Source organism: Haemaphysalis longicornis, unplaced genomic scaffold, assembly GCF_048455015.1.
Source record: "Haemaphysalis longicornis isolate Haplotype H1 unplaced genomic scaffold, Haemaphysalis longicornis Haplotype H1 scaffold_8, whole genome shotgun sequence".
NCBI lineage: Eukaryota > Metazoa > Arthropoda > Arachnida > Ixodida > Ixodidae > Haemaphysalis > Haemaphysalis longicornis.
In genome coordinates this window covers 29615218-29632794 of record NW_027526445.1, presented here as the reverse complement: position 1 = coordinate 29632794, position 17577 = coordinate 29615218, and the positions used below count along the sequence as shown (strand labels likewise).

The 17577-nt window shown below is 47.8% G+C and overlaps 1 protein-coding gene across 1 annotated transcript; it reads left to right on the top strand.

The window, feature by feature from the left end:
* The first annotated feature begins 15475 nt into the window (after nucleotides 1-15475).
* Nucleotides 15476-16671, top strand: LOC144148230 (uncharacterized). The gene has a single exon (XM_077679805.1). The coding sequence runs from the start codon at nucleotides 15478-15480 to the stop codon at nucleotides 16669-16671; it is 1194 nt and encodes a 397-aa protein (XP_077535931.1). The 5' UTR covers nucleotides 15476-15477.
* Nucleotides 16672-17577: the final 906 nt, after the last annotated feature.

Here is a 17577-nt window from a genome sequence, read left to right as displayed (position 1 = left end):
ACCGCGAAATTCGGTCGTTGTACGAGTGAAGGCGGCTTCGTTCCGGTTAAAATCTTCACTTGGCAGTTGTTGCGTTGTTCAGACGCATCCTCGTCGCCATCGTAACGTGTTGGGAGGTCCGCAATACGACCATGACTCAGCTGAGGAGAACACCGCCGTTTATTCCAAACTATACAGCCTATGTTGGATGCGGCTTCCCCGATCCTGGTTGCCAACCTACATTTCCACATTGGCTGTTCATGGACACTACAGGTGTCTGTGCTCGCAGCCGTGTCCTGATTTCTTCTGAAATCTGCAGTTTATACAGATGAGGGAGAATCAGCCCACATACACAAGCACGCCGGGAAGGAGAAAAATGAAGAAAACAAACAACATTCGACACTGTTGGCCCTCACTGATCCATATCTTACGGCTCTGAAAATACACGTACGACGGAATCAATACCATGCTTATAGGGAGCAATCCTTTATGCTGTCGAGGTGGCAAAGTTGGTTTCTTTTTTGTGCTCTTTGACAAGCTACCGCAATGCTTAAAAAAATTTTCCAGGTTCATTTCTTAGTAGTTTCTTTCTCATCCATGCTTACTTTCGAAGTCCGCCAAAATAGCAGGCATGAAATATGGTGATATTTTTCAATGAGGTGATCCGGTTGCTAGAGGGACATACGATGCATCTGCATACGCGCATCAAATTTGCAGCTCATATCACTGGGTTTTAAACATGTATCATTATTAAGTGCGAATGCACTTCTTAAGCGACCCTGAACCTGCGTCCACCGGCGATTTCCGCATAGCATACCCACGTGGGGGATTGGCCAGGAATCTCCTCGTCTTCCTTGGCAACGGGGGGGAGATGGGCGCGCGCTGCCTGGCCGCTGACATGGCACATACCCACGTGGGGGATTGGCCAGGAATCGGGCGTGAGAAGGGCTAATGCACCCGCCTAAAGGAGTACGAAGAAAGGATTCAGGACGGAGCGCGAGTTTTAAGTGCAAGTGCAAATGCTCTTCTTAAGCGACCCTGAACCTGCGTCCACCGGCGATGTCCACATAGCATACCCACGTGGGGGATTGGCCAGGAATCTCCTCGTCTTCCTTGGCAACGGGGGGAGATGGGCGCGCGCTGCCTGGCCGCTGACATGGCACATGCCCACGTTGGGGATTGGCCAGGAATCCGGCATGAGAAGGGCTAATGCACCCGCCTAAAGGAGTACTGACACGAAATTTCAAAGCTGAGATCCGCTCTAGCAATCAAGTACAACGACAACACAAATAGGTGTCTGTGAATAAATGCGTCTTTCTTTCTTTGTAGTGGTGTGTGTGTGTGTGATCTCTCTTTCGCGAACATTACCGAACCGCGCAAATTCAACTCGTGCATTCGCACTTTCACATTCTTCCCCTCGGGGAAATGCGGGGAATTTTTTTCTGTGAATGTGTGTAAACTTAAGTTTCCTGCACTACAATATATGGTACTAATTATGCCTTATGTTGACGCTTACAAAAAAATAAAGTGTTATTTTGCAGTAAGAACCCAGCAGTCGTTGCCCTCTCTTGCACTGTATTTTTCTGGAAAGTTTGAGGAGTTAACCTTTCTGAAGAACACCTAATATTTTCCTCTCGTCAGATGGCCAATGAATTAACGATATCTCAAATCTTGAATCCGGGCTCCGGTCCCAACTTGCGAGATTCCCCTTAAAAAGTGTACCAAGTACTGACCGGGTGGTCCGTACGCACTGTTCAGTACGTACTGACCATAATGTGCATATTAGGACACACTCACATCTAAACGTTACGAACGAAACACCATAGCAAAAATATAATTGCGCGATAATGTGCATATGGGACACACTCACATATAAACGTTGCGAACGAAACACCTTAGCAAAAATATAATTTCGCAAAAAATTGCATATACGGAAGAAGTAAGAGCGGACACATTCGGCTCAAGGAAACATCGTTGACTGTATAGCTTAACAGGCTCCTTATTCTCCCCCTTCGAGGAGACGTCGGGCTCATGTAATTAACGGTGGATGCGAAGGCAAACACCTTACTTTTTTTATGCCTGCCCCTCAAATTCAATACAGGCAAAACTATGCACAATTGGGCCGCCACCAAGGCTTTTCGATGACGTTACCTTAGGTCAATAAGCTACAGTATATTGTGTTGCGCTGATATAAACATTTATACGCTGATATAAACGACAACCTGACGTCAACACCACGTTAGAACTCGTCAACCAAGTTTCTTGTTCCAGGCATTGGGAAACTACAAAATATTTCACCGATTTTATCTCAGAAATTCTCTGGATGCAATATTAGTGTCCTTTCCTTGCCATTAGCAGAGTCTTGTTGTTTAGGCCCGATAATTCAACCAGAAAAGTACATTGATGGTTCTCATAGATGTTTTGCTGAGGCGATGACTAGGGGAAAGTATTTTTTAGTAGCGAATCACGGTTTCCCATGCGCAAGGCAAATGCAGGCACATGCAAAACCTACCGTGCGTGAGAAAGACTTCAGGACCGCGTGCATGGATTTTAGAACGTTGCGTTTTATCGTGAAGGTACGTCGTGTGTGTGGTGCAGATCCTACGCGAAGCGGTGGAATTTTCTCCGCTCCGCCGGGATAAGCGTGTTGTAACTGGCGGTTTTCGAGCATCGCAACAAGAAGAAGCACTATGTTTTCCTTGAAGGGCATTTGTGATAAAGAGAAATAAATCTGTCGTTGCCGCACTTGCGTTGATTGTGGGACATAAACTTTGAGAAACAAAACTTCCTCTCCTCCTAATATAGGCCACCAAAGATTTATGCTTCTTTATAAAACGCATATCTTCACAACTTCTGTTGAAGAAAATAAAATTCCGGGGCATAAATTCCAAATTCGTCTTCAAGTTTTACTTACCTAATAAGATCTTTACCCCTTCACTTTCGACTGAACTTTATAAACCCTCGTTTTATCTCACCACAAAGAACCTTGAAAGCATTCTAGAAACACCTGTGGGCAAATTATACTTACAAAATGTTTTCCTCGTTAAAACCGAATGAACTAACGCTAAGAACTACAGTTTGCATAACAATCTCTTTTGAGGTATTAGTGGCAAGAGTTTTGGAGGGTAGATTTTGGAGGGTAAGGGTAGGGGGTCAATAATATTATCTGTGGTGAGATGGTGCGTGTTTTAATGTATCTCTATGCTTTCACAATATTCCTGCAAATATGAGCTCACGTGCAAAGTCGCGAATTCCGAACATGTTTGTTGTAGTTGTGTGGTTTTTAAATATTGATTGATGTTCTTGCGGAGCTTCCATGGACGCTTGGATACCAAAGTAACTAGTTTTAAAATTGTTTTCTTCGATGGCATTATAATTTTTAACAGCGGAGCGGATGACGGCGTGCCTTATCCGTCCGTCACAACATGAAACCTTGAAGTGTAAGGCAAAGTGGCAAGGAGCAAGGACTTCACGAGCCGGGCTGGGAAGTGCACGCCATTATGTGGTTAGAGAGATCGTGGGAATAGAAAGCGGGAATGTTAACTCGTGAAACCGGGAAGCTTCCCACTTTGTCACTACCAAAGCCCCACTGCTACAGAGTTAGCAGTGGCGGGGAACAAAAATTACCCCCACCTCCCTTCGTGGGAACACGGGTGTGATGCGACGCTGAGGGGGGTTCAAGCGCAAGCGGAGAGCAACCGTCGACCGAAAGGGCGCCGGGTAGCGGCACACTGGTTATATGCGGAGCGCGCCCGAACGAGGGGAGACCTCGGAGAGAGCGAGTACTGCACATGCGCAGCACCACGCGCGGCGCCGCCCACCAGTGGAGTGAGAGTGCGCTGGGCTGCACACGCTCTCACCTGGGCGCGCGCCGGCGCCAGGGCGCCAGTGCGTCTGCCGCGGCTATGACGCAACACAATCCAACACAATCCACTTTAATCCAATCCAATCCAAGCCAAGCCAAGCCAAGCCAAGCCAATCGAATCCAATCCAATGCCCCTCGCGAGAGAGTGTTCGCTATCGGAGAGGAGAGCGGGAGAGTGGCTGCGGACAACAATGGACGCACGCAGGAAGAACAGGGCCGCCGACAAGAGATGCTCTGAGCGTTGCATCTAATAACATGGGCTGCAATTTGGGAAAAAAAATTGTTGCCACGGTAGAAATCGACCCTGGGTCCCTTGAACGGTAAAACTGGCGTCTATCCGAATGAGTGATCATAGCAGTCCGGGCGCGCAGACTTTTCTTTGGATTAGTAACCCGGGGTTGGATGTGGGCTTTCGACGCGCGTACTTGCGGGGCCCACTTCGCGGGAGGTGTGAAAGCCTGCGGACTAAACGATCCGGGCCAGTCAGTCATGCAGAACTTTAAGTGGCTAGTTCAAAAGTAAGCGTCAAGTGTAACAGCCGTGTCTCCGAAGAAGAAAGAGGACCGCCATTTTTTCTGTTTCCCCATCCTACAGCACAAGCGCAAGCTGTGTGAATTTTTTTTCTTTTAAATGCCTTGCTGCAGTTCTATCTGCATAAGGTATAAACTTATGAACATTCCATTTTATTATGCCCTGTATTATTTTTGGATGAATGTAGCGCACATGTTTGTTATGTTACGAGGCACGCGCCTATAGCGACGTATTCAGTGGTTATGAGACATATTAGCTATTCAGTTTATTTTTGTACGCCGGGCCTATAAAAGTTTGTTGAAGGAGGCAAAAGTGTTAATAGTGCTACATGAAGGCGCGGATGGGTGCAGTCTGCCTTCATTTTACCCATGCCGGCCAACCGGCTTCCAATTACTAACTAGCTGAACCACTGCTAACTAAACAAGCAAACCGCTTGCGCTCACTCATGGACTACCGTCACCATATATGATAAACGGAGACTCTCCCTACTCAGTGAGCCGAAACGGTTTGTCGGGTTGAGTGGGAAGTAATACCGACCGCTGTCATCGCCGCCATTATTCCGGACTATTAAGAACAATACAGTCGAAACCTTTGAACAGTAAAGAATTACACCTCCTGAGCAATTACACAAGGCCTATCTTTGTAAAATTTTCATAGCTGTAAACGCAATAAAGTATTTTCGATCGCTTAGGAATACGTTTCTGCCAATATCTTGAATATAAAAAAAATCCTAAATTAAATGCTTGCTTTAACATGTTATCATACAAATAGTGTGAAACACGCCCTTGCCAAAATTGTAAAATAATTTTAGCTTTTTCTGTATGCTACATTAAAGCAGTGTTCTCAAATAATGTTTGTCTTTTTTCCTGTCAACATTTGCAGCACTTGCATGAGCATTTATGATTATGTGCACATTATGCTAGATGTGACAAGTAGGTGGGTACCTTCGTTCGCAATGGATTGATATAAATTGAGCCTTTCGCTTCTTCTTGTTGAGCGTACCGTGCACACATTGAAAATCCAACCTTTGTTTAATGCCCGCAATTACAGTATTGACAACTTTTAAGAAAAATTCAGTTCTGCCAAGGTTAATGACGAGCAAAGTATAGAGGTTGTATTAAGAAAACTTGTGATCCTCTTATTGCTTCTTTCATCGTAGTTATTCAGGGTTGTCCCGACGCCTTACGCTGGTATACACTGATCAGCATCCCCAAAACTGCACAAATATTCTTAGATCATATCAAATCGACGCTCGTACACCACCTGGCCGTCGGTTGGGCTGGATCTGTGTGGGATCGCAAGCGAAATGTTGTTACGACCCCATACGCTTCAACCCCCTAATTCCAGCCGCAGACATCTACGTTGAATTTAAAAGGAATGGACACCCCAAACTTGACCAGACTAAACGTTCACAGTATGCCCACTCGTACCCTGTTCTTTCAGGGTAATGTAACCCGCTGCCCTGTTTCCGACACCGGTCCTCATTAGGATCACGGCTTACAACGATTACTTTAGAGTCACTTAAACCAACACATGGAGCGAGGACAGTACCGGCCCATCAAGCTCTGCGTGATGATCTTGTATGCCAAACCATTAAAGCGTAAACAAGGCCTTGTGGCAAATGGCTCTGCCAAGTTGCGGCTGGAGGAGCGCTTCCTATTCGAAAAGATTCCATGAGCCCCCAATTCGTTGCGCTGGGGCTAGTTTATGCCGCAGTGTAATAAGGGAGTTATTAGAGAGTTTTAAGTGACCATTTTCAACGGTACGCCCCGGTATCGGTGGGCCGCTTGGCGCAAACGGAGCCAATGCCGTTCGCGGCCAAGCATGCCACGCACGTGCAGTGGCGCGCCCGCTTGCTGCCGGAGCGGAGCGGACCGTGAAATGCGGCCACCTAAAACTCGCTTATGATTAGGGCGAATTTCGCAGCTTGTTGTTTCCCTACTGATGTTACCGCCCTGTTTAAGCTCGCACCCTGGAAGACCTCGTTGAGGGGGCGTTTTTATATTACTCCGATTCAAGAAGTCGAGTTTTTCGTTCAAGATCGCGTCTCTGAACGTCTCGTGAAATATATGGCTTGCACACGACGACACAATCGCCTTTTTTATCCACTGTCTCATCTTCCTCATCGCTTCTCGAGATAAGAGCTGCAGATTTCCACCGTCCTATCAACGCATCAACACGGGCACTGAGTGACATAAGTGCAGGCTATCACGCCTCCTAAAAACTCGCCATCAAACTTTTTCACCCCGTCTTCGACAAATACTCCGGCAAATTTTGTCAGCCTGTGGAAGAATCCCGACAGAGCAGTTGCAGAGTTCTGTAACGGCCGCCACACAGGTGGCACAGAAAGTGTGTCCAAAGACCGGCCCGTCTATGGCCGCTTTCTGGCATGCCCGGCCAGAATCCAGTTTCTACCAGCCAGTGATCGTATGTTGAGCAGCCAACATTCGGCAACCAGCGCTTCGGTATTTCGCCGCTTCCCGCGTCCAGCCACACAACGACAAGTACCCGGCTGACAGATATTCAGTTTACTTTCGATTGCCGATGTTAAAAAAGAGAGCGGCTGAACTACGGTGTAGGGGCATCCGTTTTCCTTTCGGGAAGCTGTGTTCAGCCGAAGCACGGCAAGCGACCCGGCACAAAATATTCGTATTCCTGTGGCAGTCGGTCTTCGATAGGAGACCGGCCGGAGTGCGGCTGCCGCGAATTCGCTCTTTCAATGGTGAACCGCGCGTCAGGCGGCAGAATACTCGTTTTCTTCGGGCAACCGGTGTTGTATAAGAGACCGGCTGACGTACGGTCCCAGAATATACGTTTTTGTTTGGAGGGGGGGGGCGAGGCGGGGGGAGGGGGGGTAGTGGTTTTTGGCCAAATTACCGCAATGGAACGGCCGCAGAAGATCTGGCAACCAGTGTTCAGGAGGCCAGCCCACGTAAGCTCTCAGGTTATGCGTCATTCTTTGGGTTAGTGGCGTATAGCCGAATAACGGCATGCGTCTGGGCGCCGGAGCTCATGCACTATTCGTTGGAAGGAGAACGGGTGGTGTAGCACCGGTTTTTCCCTGAGTGAAGAAAAAGCCGTTGGGAAGTCTATCGACGCAGACGCGTATTTCATCCGCTCGGTGTTCCTATGTTTTAAATGAACGACTTGTCAAACAGTAATGAGTGGTTCTAGGTGAATCACCATGGGGCAAGGACTCACTGGACATTACCAGGCAACCTTGGATGACATCGGAATGTCATGTATGGCCACAAGACGACTGTGCCACACTGACCGGTGAGCTAAGCCTCGCCAGTCATAGCCGCTACCACGCGTCGCCTGCCGACTTTGTCGACGCATCAGCTCGAGACTATACATACCCTCAAGAAATGGACAGCATTGGATACATCGTGTGAGCAGACATGTACGACCCGAGATCGCGGTGGTTCCCCGAACATAACTGGCCTTTAAGGGCATTGCGCAAGCGGCCACCACGCAAGAGCTCAACCGGTGCAATGTCAAGTACTCCCCGCCAAGGAAAGGCAAGGGCGCGCAAAAGTGCAAGCTTCGGCTATTCTTCTCATAAGAATACTGCTACTGCGAAAAACAATGTTGCAGTATTTTTTGGTGTTCAACTTAAAAGAGGCTAAGCTCGTGCATTTGAAGGCTCGACTTCGTGCCATGCACTATGTTAGTTCATCGGATTTTAGGACTGCCTATTTAGAAACAAGTGTTATTTGAAATTTGCGATAATAACAGAGCCTTGTCAAGGACGAAGCCTGGATGTTAATTTAGTTGCGGTTCTTGAAGATGAACTTAGCTACACTTGGGATCTGACTCATTTGGTTAAACATATTCACCAGCATCCTAGCAAACACAGGTTTCGTCAGGTTTTTCTTGGAATTCACGCACGATTTTACTGTAGCAATAAATAGGCTTAAAGTAGTTGACTGCACTTTCTTTGACTGCAAAAAAGCATTTGACGGTGTTTCATATGACCTTCTTGTTAGTACATTGCGGGTCATAAATTAACTGAATGAATCGGTTATTGCATGAATAGCACATTATCTCTCTCTAAGACAAGCAGTCGGTATGTCTCAATGGTTGTTCTTCCGGATATGTTCCCATGACCACAGGAATTCCCCACGGCTGAGTTGCAGGCCCTCTTTTGTTTGTATTATATATAAACGATATTGCTATTGGCCTCAAATGTTCGTTCAAAATGTTCTCGAATGACTAGTTTATCGAACTATAGTGAGTGAACGTGATTCCAGATACCTGCAGCATGATTCGAATTTAATAACTTCCTGGTGTGATGACTCAGAAAAGTCGTTGAATGTTTAAATGTTTGTTACCTTCACTTTAGAAGAAAACCGTCATTCCAATTGAATACGTATACCGTAAATTACGGTGCTTTAATGTCGGACGGATAATATAAATAACTAGGAGTTTATGTACCAAGTGGTTAGAGGTGAACGAGGCACGTCCGCGAGATAAAAGTTACGGCTGCACGTGTTTTTGGTTTCCTGAGACAAAATTTCAGCGAAGCTACATCTACATCAGCTACATCTAACCTACAAGAACAACCGTATCGGTGAAATGCGCTCAATGTTGGAGTACGCGTGTGTTCGCTTTGAACCCTACATCAAAGAGCTGGTTGATACGCCCGAAAACATAAAGAATAGGACCTTGCGATTAATTTTAGGTAATTGGGAGTGTCAAATCAGCATGAGGGAAAGTCAAAGAAAACTTACATGGTAAGATGTAAAAAATCACAGATGAAACCGCAGGTTGAAATATTTTCGTAATATCGATCATTCGAAAAGTGGAATGGAAGGGGAGAAGTATAGCTAAGCGTCATTCTACATATTTATAAGTGGGACCGCAATATTAAAGCAAATTATGAATTTTTCTCTAAAGGTGACACCTTGAGCGATAGATTTTCATTTAGATCAATACAAGAGTGTAATTATCTTCCACGTATGATTTTATACTGTTTGTAAGGATAATTTGCCCCACGCTTTGAGGAATTTTGTTATTTGGTCTCAAATTTGGTGTGTAGTGTAATGTATCTCCGTGCTGTAAGGCATGAATGGAAAGGCAAAGTAGGTATCAAATAAATAAATAAATAAATAAATAAATACATAAATAATTAAATAAATAAATATGTGCCTCTTTGTGGGCATCCTTTAGTCAATGAGAATAGAAGAGTACGAAAATTGTTTTCCCTTAGTGTCAATTTCGGAAACAAAAACGGCCTAACACGCAGCCTTTCGGGCTGCTAAAAGTACAAAACAATGGCTACTGAAAGGCTAGAGTGCCAAGCACTGCTAGTGCTATTTTCCAAGGGCGTGCGAAGAATGCATGTTAGCCTCCAAAGCTGGAGGAAGCTGTGTATCCATAGGGCGGAGCCGGACGTTTGCCTCCAAAGGGTTCAGAGCCTTACACATTCAAACTCGGCCAAGGAAATATTTATTGTTTTATTGCTAGTAGTATGCAAAATTTTCTGTATGCATACTACCTTTGATATGCTATTAGTTTGAAACAAATTATGAAACTGTAGTCTTCCGCCTGTCCATGCGTGAGCACAAAGTTGGATAGAACAGCAGCCACCAGAAGCAGAGCGTCATTCGAAACACGTCTACAATTTTTAACACAGTATGACAATATATGAAAATTGATTTTTTTCGGGCAAATACGTGGTGTGCACGTAACTCATAAAAACAACTTAAAATAATACATTGAAAATGAAGGTACTCCTTCGATCTCTTCTATATACAGCCCTGTGAAAGCTCCTCAGAAAAGTTCGTCGAGTATAGAATTTCTTTCTTAGAAAAATGGGCAAAAACTGGACATGCGTTTTGTGGAAGGAAATTATATGTAATGCCCCTGAGGTTTTTGTGGAGTGCCAAAACACTTTGTATTGGAATGCGCACCGGTTTTACATGTTGTAAAAATAGTTTATTTTGTCAGAGCATGGACGTGTTCTAGAAGATCGCCCCAGAAGAAATAGGCTAAAAGCGGAATTTTCATCTCTCTGACATTAAACCCACTAAAGTATGCGCCTTCGGCCCATCGCCCCCCACCCCTTTTTCCGTTTATTACAGCTAATCCGCCCCACAGAAGACATCAGGACCTGGACAATACAACTATTCCAGATATGCAAAGAAATGAATATTTTCTGCATCCGACTGTAACAGAGGCACAATAATTATAGGAATGACCATTTGTCGGCCCTGTTTAATAAATAAATTTTTCTTTCAACTGACACTGATAATTAGCAAGGCTCCGCTGAAAGCTAGACGGCTGGTGTGGGCGCGCTGGCTCACTTTGGTGGGGGTGCAGTGGGCCCAAAATGGTGGGTTCGTGCTGATTCCAAGCGCGACTGAGTCATCTGCTTGCGCTGCATGCAGTGGTCATCCACCGGCCTCAGTACAGTTAACGTACTGTGGCTGAACTCCAATGCCCATAGCATGGCCGTACTTCCGGCAGCTGTAGTCGGGCTGGAGTCCGACGACCGCATCTCGGCTGTCTTCAAGTGGCCATACTTCGGCCGCACACAGGTGGCTTTGGAATGCCGGTTGCCCTACGGCTGGAATCTGTCCGAATGTACGTAAGCCAGTCAACAGGCCGACGGACACTCACCATACAATAGTCATGGGAGTACGGCTGTATGCGGCCAAAAGGCCCACATTTGGACACGGGCCGAACACGGCTGCCACAAAATAGCCGGACACGACGTCACTAGCCAAAGTACACCGGCTTGAGTTAGGCCGAACAGTCCTGTGCTACCTGGGCATACACTTAGAGTATGTGGGTGTAGTACCGCACTCCAGTGCCATACCCCCCCCCCCACCACACACACACCACACGCTTACAAAATAGGGCCTTCATAGTCCGGCAACTGTAGGTTTTACATGTGCTGTCCACTGAAACAAACAAAACGACGCGTTGCTCCACTGTCCTGTGCCTTTCTTGAGGCCGGGCCTTACTCGCGTGCTCGCAGGTTTTTGTTTTTGGATTTTTCTCATATTGCGGGCCGAAACCGGTGGCGATGGAGACGGTTGCGCAATGTTTGCAGGGCGTGGAACAGAGGCAGTAGCGTCTCTGTGACGGCGGTTTAAAACACGGTAGTCTTTCTTGGGCACATAGGCGAGAAATGTTTGGTCTGACAGTTTGGGATAACGAGGTTTCTTATTGCAACCTTATACCAGGTAGAGCTGTATATTTTCGACAGGATTCGCAGCCAATTGCTTTGCGTGCATAATGTGAACTTTCTACAAATGAACAACCAGTCTGTCCCGCGATTCTGCCACTCGGCCAGAAGTTCAAACACTCTTCAACGAGAGGTTCACTTATCCACCATTTCTCCTAGCTACTGACTCTGTTACCGCACGTAATTCTTGTCAACACTGTGCAGCACAAAAAAAAACAGGTTAGGGATATTTTTAACGAAAACATAACCATGGAAGTGATACTCGCCCTGTTTCTAAAAAAACTACACGTGGGGTAATGTTCCAGACCACCGAGAGCAATTTTTGGGGCAGCTTTGCACTTGTAGGGCTTGTCACCACAACGGCTGTCCAGAGACGATACCCAGTTGAACGTGTCGCCAGTGAACTTTGGCGGGGCCGGAGTATGTTCAATCTCTCACCCGCTGCTTCCTGTGACCACGAAGACGACGAAGCAGTACTGAGAAACGCGAGCTCGAGCACCGATTTTGGCAGGGCATGGTTCAGAAGCTGGTAGCATCGCCAATACATAGTTTTCTTACGCCTAGAGTGTCGCTTTTGGACACTCCCAGCTGAATGTTTGTGGTGCCGACAGCCCGGGACAATACCCGGGACCTGCTGGGGGTTCCAAGAGACCGAGTGCGATGGAGAAACTCAAGTGCCAGTGAGCATCAAGGCGTCTGCAGAATACCAAGCTCATCAACGAGGCAAATGCCATTCTGATGGAAAACTGCGCTTCAGAAGTCCAAATGCAGACGTTATACTTAATATTTAAAATGAATAACGAGGAACATAAGAAGCTCAAAAAGGAACTCGAAAGCTACACCGAGGACGACGCATTGCAGGCTGGGTACAACAACGCGATCGAGTATCAAGACCACGCCACACGGGTTCCTCCCGAATTTCATTGTAGGTACGTTCGCCTGTCACTGGCTGCGACGGTCATGGGAATGACCTTTGGGGACTCGTATCCTCAATTCGTCGCTCCTGAGAGATACGGAGCATGACTTCCGAAACTAACAATCGCTCAGTTCTACGAATATTTGTGCAAGTTGAACGAATTATGGGAGGAGTTTGATTAGACGATCAACCAAAACGGCGGTCTTACTGTCCTCGAGTTATTTAAATATCATCGACTCTTTGTGTAAGGATAGGGTGCCTCAGATGCCTCGGTTTACCGGCAGAAGCTTGCTACAATGATTTATTTAGTTATATATTTATTGACTGATTGATTGTGGGGTTTAACGCACCGACGCTGCACAGATAATGGGGCGCGTCATTGTGGAGAGCTCCGGATTAACTTTGACCACTTGGGGATCGTTACCATGCGCCGATATATCGAACACATGGGCGTTTCTGCTTTTCGCCTCCATCAGAAAAGCCGGCGCCGCGGCCGGGAACACAACCCGCGTCCTTAGGGACACCAGCAAAACGCCTTAGCTATTGAGCCCCGCGGCAGGTTTGCTACAGGGACGCTATCGGAATACTAAAAAAGCGCTTTTGCTACAAGACGCGTCTTAAACAAGAGTGCTTGGCAAGACTGCGCATGCTGAACCCCGTCAAAACATGCAGCGACACTGTGGGGCTTCGCAAGTTTTACGATTATGTGCGCGTCAATATACGAGACATTCAGACTATGGGTGCAATGAAGCCGATGGTCTGCGACATACTTGTGCGGGCTCTACTCCACGGCATCGTCGTCCAGTATTACCGCACGTATAGCAGTCAAGTATCTGCTCAACGTAAAGACGCCTCCCACCAAGATACTGACTTCGACTGCCTGCTGATGTTCCTTGGCATTAACTTGCAATGCCTGGAGAAGAGCCACTTTAAGGCCAACAAGGGCCAGGAGCATATGACCGGACATATCAAAGGCAAGGGCTTCCATTTCTGGGACCACAAAACCACAGCGTCCGTATTGCACAAGAATGCCGACAAGACGGCCGAGTGCTGCAACTTTTCTAGGTCGACACAGCACCTGACAGAAATTAGCAGGGAAGATATTACTTCGCAACAGAAAAGCAAGTCCTTACCCAGAAGACGAGATGTTTCCGTTGCACATGGAAAGGACACAGAGGCCCAGATTGTCGTCGGAAAGTGTCTTAGGCAATTGCGCCGGTCGTGATACTTCGAGTATTTGTGATCCCGAACGAAGCCGTTCAGAAGCACGAAGGCGGACCCGATGCAATTATGCTGTGCGCGTCCTTTCAAAGTGGCAAACGAGTGGTCGATGAATGGAGGAGCTCTGTTATTGCTCAAATATTACGAACATGGGCCGGGAGTGACGATGCCTGCTGATACACCAAAGGAGTTTTCGACGGCAGCAGCCAGAGCCCCTTTGTGACGGAAAAACTGTGAGCACATCTTCCTCCGAGAAACTTTTTACGCCTGATACAATCGCCAACGTGAGGACCCGATCGCCTTCGAAATCTCGCGTCGTGTATACTCGGCTACGTAGCCACTTCACAGACAGTGAAGTTGCTTTGAATGCAATTGTGACACCCCACATCTGTCCCGACATTGAGGTGACCTGCATGGAATCATAATTTGTGGCGTCATTGAAGAAGTCTGCGAAAGACATTGCCAACCAACTGATGCACCCGACCGCCCTAAGTGCAGCTTGCGTAAGCGAGTGAATAGCTTCAGACCAGAGGTGGACTACGCTAAATGGAGAGATCTTGAGACTTGAAAAAAAATGTAGGCCTCATCGGATTGAATTCCAAGTTTAAATGAACTTTTCAAGGCACCACAACCGCTTTAACAACGACTATCAGAACACGCGCATGATCGTTTACGTGCTGAGAACCCATATAACCGAGTAGGACGTGGTTGTCCGCTCATTTTGTGATCCTGACAGAACGGTAATATCGAAATCAATCGACTAGCTCTCCCAGCAAAACACAACCCTCATCGCTTACAAAAAACAGATCGTTTACTAGAAGGGAGTTACCAGCTTGCTCTACCCCTTAAGGACGGCTTCAAGCTCTCTAACATAAATTCGATTGCCACGAAAGAGCCTAACCAAGTATAAATAAAAGAGTATTGCCTACCCTGTCAAGTGGGTACCCGCATTTTTGGTTGCAGTCGCAGTCACCTGAGTGCCTTTTTGTGGAAACTCCTGGCCAGTAGTTGTTACACACTTTGAGGAGAATCTCACAAAGCATAAACACAGGAGCCCGCATTCATGATTGCAGTTATAGTTATATATTGGTCAAGAAACGGATGGCTAGGATTTAGGGGTTATATCAAAACGGTAACTCATCAAACTTTCCTGAAGTGGGCGGCAGGAGAGAGAGGAGCTACTGGTTGGTTATTAGTAATAATTACATTTTCTTCTTCTATACATATCAATATAAGGCATCGTTTGTAACATATAATGTGGTGCGGGAATGGAAGCTTATACACAATTTCAGAAATATAATAGATGTGGAAACCCAGGGATATGCATTATCACTGCCATGCTCGGATTCCTGATGCATCATACACCTGGCGGAAACCGCCTCACGCACTTGAAAATTTATAACATAAATGATGCATTACAGTTTTCCTGCCTGAGAAAATAGAGGTGGATATTGCCACGGAGCAAACTAGCGGACGACGAACGATGTAGTTCTGAGGGATTGGTCCACAAGCAAGAACAATGCGTCCAGCGGCGGTTGTTGGTAGAGGAAGACGACGAGGTCTCTTGTGGGTCGTCCTGATGTTAGCGGCAGCCCAGCCTTTCTTCCTGTAAATAGTGTAAATACTTCAAATACATTCTTCTCTTCCGCGTCCTCGCCTCGTAACATCTTGTGGTGGAGGTGCTTGCCTTCTGCGAAGACGGAGCTGCGTAGCGGACGCCACGTCCGGCACACTTCCTGTCGCAAAGAGCACTCAGGGACAACCCTCACCATGACTCCGCCTAGCCAGGCCGCTACAGGCCAGACCATCATCCTTACCCACCCGCGCGAACCCGGTAAATTCAGCGGCACGGATGACGTCGACGTAGAAGACTGGATCCTTATGTACGAGCGTGTCAGTAGCCACAACCGCTGGGACCCCACAATCATGCTCGCCAACCTGGACCTCTACCTTAAAGGTGCGGCCAAAGATTGGTTTGACACAAACGAAGCCCGCCTCACCAGTTGGGACGCCTGTAAAGAAGAGCTGAAGGCTCTGTTCGGACGGTCCGAGAGTCGGCAGCTGGAAGCCAAAAATGACCTTGCCTCCCGCGTGCAAAGCCCCACTGAATCGTACGTTACTTACATTCAGAGCGTGCTATCCCTTTGCTACAAAGTTGACCGTCAGATGTCGGAGGAAGAAAAAGTGGGCCACGTGTTAAAAGGCATAGCCGACGATGCTTTTAACCTTCTCGTTTTCAAGAACTGCGACAAAGTTGACACCCTTATCGCCGAATGTCGTCGCTTTGAGCTGGCGAAAAGCCGCCGAATCGCTCAAAAATTCACCCGGCTCCCTAACACGGCTGCGACCTCTTCCTGCGAAGATAACCTCCAGCCGCCAGCAGGACAGCGCACTTCCACAGGGATGCCACCAACTCCAGATAATATCACAAGAATTGTACGTCGCGAGATTGAGGCCATTGCCCCAACTTGCTTTTCCCACGACGCCCAGACCTCCTCCGCTGTCCCAGTACCTCTCATACAGGCAGTTGTGCGCGAAGAGCTGCTGAACCTAGGAGTGCAACCAATTTGCTCCGTGAGTCACCCATGCGCTCGTTATCGTTCACCCATCAGCCCTTCTCGGCGCGACAATATGCCGCAACGTTTCCAGAGCCGCCTTGCTGATGAATGGCGGACTCCTGACGACCGGCCGATCTGCTTCAACTGCAGACGGGTAGGCCAAGTGGCTCGATACTGCCGGAGCCGTCCATTTCCGCCCCACCAGAACAACTTCTACCAGTACCCTGACGACCCCCCTCGACGCTTCTACTCCCGCCGTCAGCCGCAGCCGGACACCGCTGATTCCGACGACAACCGCTGGTCTGGTCGTTCCCCATCGCCGCAGCGTCACCAGTCCCGTTCTCCTCGTCGCTTTTCCTCGCCGACCCCGCCGACCAGCTACTCGAGACCCTCCCAGGAAAACTAGAGGATGCAGCCCCCGGAGGTGACGCTGCATTTTCCGACCGACCTGAAAATCCTCTGATAACACTGCGAGCCGAAAAGAACTTGTTGGACGTGAAAGTTGATGGTGTCGATGTGAGTGCGCTCATTGACACCGGGACGCAAGTATCGGTCATGAGTGCAAAGCTTCGGTGTCGTCTGCGAAAAGTTTTGACCCCAGCCACTTCGTGTCTCCTGGTCGCTGACGGAGGTACCCCAGCGGTCGCCGGTATGTGCACCGCGCGCGTCACCATCGCTGGCCATGACACAACAGTCCTGTTCGCCGTTTTAGACCACTGCACCCATGACCTTATTCTAGGTCAAGATTTTTTGTCGGATCATTCAGCGCTCATAGATTGTTCTCTCGGCCTCGTCCACTTCGACCTTCCACTGCCACCAGTCACTATCGAAGAACCCTTGCCGCGTCTGTGCTGTCTCGAAGATGTTCGTTTACCGCCTCAAGCATTCACATATGTCCCGCTGTCCATCTCTTCCCCTGTACCGGACGGGGATTACGTCGTATCGCCAACCACACCCGTTGCACTGGAGCGCAGAGTGAAGCTACCACACACCGTTGTCAGAATCGAGCAAAGCAGAGCATCTCTTCCGTTTCTCAATTTCAGCTTTTCCGTGCAATCGCTGCCCAAAGGAATCACTCTTGGTCATCTGTCCCCTTTAGGAGAGTACAACCTTCCTGTTTTAACGGCCGATCCCCAAAAACATCCCGCCGATGACTTTTCTTGTGCCCCTTCCCCAACCGAACCATACTCAACGACGTTGGCTCCCGATATCCTCCCTGCACAGTCCGTTGAGCTCCGCCGACTTCTAGCATCCTATTGGGACATTTTCGATCTCAAAGACCGCCCTTTAGGTAAAACTTCGTCGGTGAAGC

Excerpts from the sequence above, each read along its gene's own strand:
- LOC144148230 (XM_077679805.1), top strand. The coding sequence starts at position 15,478 with ATGACTCCGCCTAGCCAGGCCGCTACAGGCCAGACCATCATCCTTACC.